Source organism: Apis dorsata, unplaced genomic scaffold (genome assembly GCF_000469605.1).
Source record: "Apis dorsata unplaced genomic scaffold, Apis dorsata 1.3 scaffold_165, whole genome shotgun sequence".
Classification (NCBI taxonomy): Eukaryota; Metazoa; Arthropoda; class Insecta; order Hymenoptera; family Apidae; genus Apis; species Apis dorsata.
This window is the reverse complement of record NW_006263454.1, coordinates 37,033-39,584: the sequence shown is the minus strand read 5'-3', so window position 1 is coordinate 39,584 and position 2,552 is coordinate 37,033. Positions and strand designations below refer to the sequence as shown.

General features: G+C 43.4%; 1 protein-coding gene across 2 annotated transcripts in view; it reads left to right on the top strand.

The window, feature by feature from the left end:
• LOC102672337 (nuclear receptor subfamily 4 group A member 3-like) overlaps positions 1 to 2,552 on the top strand; it is a 16,523-nt gene that overhangs the window by 3,149 nt on the left and 10,822 nt on the right. The window contains exon 2 of one of the 2 annotated variants that reach the window (XM_006613897.2): positions 1,018 to 1,321. In XM_006613897.2, coding sequence (XP_006613960.1) covers positions 1,259 to 1,321 — 63 coding nt within the window. In that variant the 5' untranslated portion in view covers positions 1,018 to 1,258. Of the gene's footprint in view, positions 1 to 1,004; positions 1,322 to 2,552 lie in introns of those variants that run through there. The other variant, XM_031509603.1, reaches the window with a different exon arrangement.

Here is a 2,552-nt window from a genome sequence, read left to right as displayed (position 1 = left end):
GGCTACTACCGCGTTCGCCCTACCCCGATGGCCTTCCTGATTCCGACCGATCTCGTTCTTCCGCCTGGACGTCACAACCTGACTTGCCAGGGCAAAAATGCGGCTCCAGCTTCCTGTTCTGACCGACTTCTTCTTCTTCTTCTTCTTCTTCTTTCTGTCTCTTCTTCTTCTCCTTACTTCTCGATAGCGAGTCGAGAGGCCGGTTCGACCGCTCGATTCAATCGTGTTGTTGTTGCTGTTATTGTTGTTGTTATTGTTATTGTTGTTGTCGTAGTTGTGGTGGTTTAACCGCCAGTTCGGCTTGTTCTCGCGGTCGACGTTTAGGGAACGGGACTCTTCTACCCGAAAGGAACGTGTTCCAGACCAGACGGGAGCCTTTTCACTCTCGTCCACCTGATTGGTTGTTGTTGGCCGCCCGACCGTCTGTCTTCGACGCCGGTTTATTACACCTGTCTATCAGAGCCGCGACCGCGAAACCGTTTCCAGTTTGACGTGCTTGTAGCCGGTTGAAATGAATGGAGGAGAGGCGAACCAGCTGGTCCCACTGATTGCACGGTTGCGTAATCGTAAACGCGATGGAACGACGAAGAGTAGTAGGATTCGAGATTAGATTTAATCCTCTTCTTGGGGGGGCCGGGATGCGAATAGATTTCCGAGCGAAGAATATTTATCGAGAGTGAAAGTTGCTCTCGAATAATTGTTAATTTTTACTCTCGCGTATCCTCATTCGAAACGGATACTCGATCGAGAGAATACTCTTGATAGTTTTTTATCTCTTATCGAACTTGTATTTCGTATCCTTGTGAGAATGAAAAATAACTAGAGCTTCTCTGATTCTTTTGAGAGTTTTACACGAACGATGATACGAGAGCAATTTTCTTCGGATGAAATTAAAAATTAAAAAATTTTGTACGTTGCTTTTGTCTCCTTGCGTTTTTTATTTCTATTAATAATTTTTGTTCTTGGAGGAATTAAAGAGTTATTTTTTTTTTTTTTCTCGTTTTTGTTCATTTTCAGATCCCGACTGCTCCTCTTCCCACACGTTTCAATCAAGTGCCATACAACGCTCAGCAGAAGACTGTGATACGCAATTATCTATGCCTAGAATCCGTTCGTTCATCACGTAGACGATATTAGAACGATATTAGTCGAACAAGATCGAAGAAGAGTGGTAGACTCTCGGTGGGGTTACACCACGTCGACAAGAAACGCCACGATTAGACGAACTGGAAAGAGAAGTGGAAGATTGCGAGGGAGAATGTCGACTTGCACCGACGAGGCCGACAACGCACCCCTGCACATGCAGGAGGCTCTATCCCCGGTTAGTCATTATTTCTTTATTCTTATAATTTCAAAATTAATTATAAATCGCACAGAAGTACTAAAGTATTAGCTTGATTAGAAAAACTTAAAACTTGATCAAATTTTTCGCTTCCGAATAATTAATATATCTCGTTCGTTTTAAAAATTCCACGATTTAAAAATGATTTTCTCCATCCCCCATGCACTTAAGAAGGAGTGAGACAAGCTTGGAGGATGAAAGATCTCGATAAGACGCTTATTACTGATGCGTCGTAAATCCGGATCGGTGTAAATATTGTTGAAACTCGCATTGGGCGAGGTGTGGTGTTCGGTGGAATATGTGTGTACGTGATTTAACGATGGACCGTGCACCATCCACGCCCCCTTCGATTTCGACAATTCACGGAATGCGATGGAACACTGGTTCACGGGTTTCTTCTCGTGTGTGGGTCATCGTTTGACCTTCCTCCCTTTCTCTTTCCTCGCTGGCTCTCCCCTCTCCTTCCTCCTCTCTTTCTCTCCTTCTACCGTTTCGTCGGTGTACCACCCGTTGCGTGAAATAACGAGAATGGCGGACCCGACGAGATTATTGCCAGGTTGCGTTGTTTCCAACGTTGGAACTTCTGGAAGACGACCCTGAAACGTCCAATGATGGACGAGGGATTACATTTCGTGGTATCGAGAAAGATGTCGATATCTTTTGATTTGAGAAAATCAATCAAAAAAAAAGAAAATTATAGAAAAATATCGTTTCTCTTCTTGACTCGATTAATAGCTGTGGTTAATTTATATTCATGATCACGTTTTATTCTTGATTGGACGATTGATTTTGATTGGAAAAAAAAAATCAATCAATGGAAGAATATTGTTTTATTTATTGGTTTCCATCGATGCGGTTAATTCGTGTCCACGTTTCTCCATTCTCTTGCGGGTATATACATAGGTGTTGGCCGCCTCGTAACATGGCAACACGGCAGACAGATTGATTTTGGTCGGAAATATTGTTGGAAGAGAGTAAAACGCTCCAAGATACGTTGACCCCTGCTAGTCACGCTGTTGTTTGCTTTTACGAAGAAGAAGAAGAAGAAGCTTCTCGGGTCCTCTTGGCGCGAGAAAAGGTGCGTCATAGATCGTGAACGCCGCTTTCACAAAGAATTTTCGGTCCTCTGAGAATTATTTCTCTAAAGCCGCGTAGGAAGACGTATGGACCGCTCGATGTGTCGCAGAATTTTGATATTTTGGTTACTTTT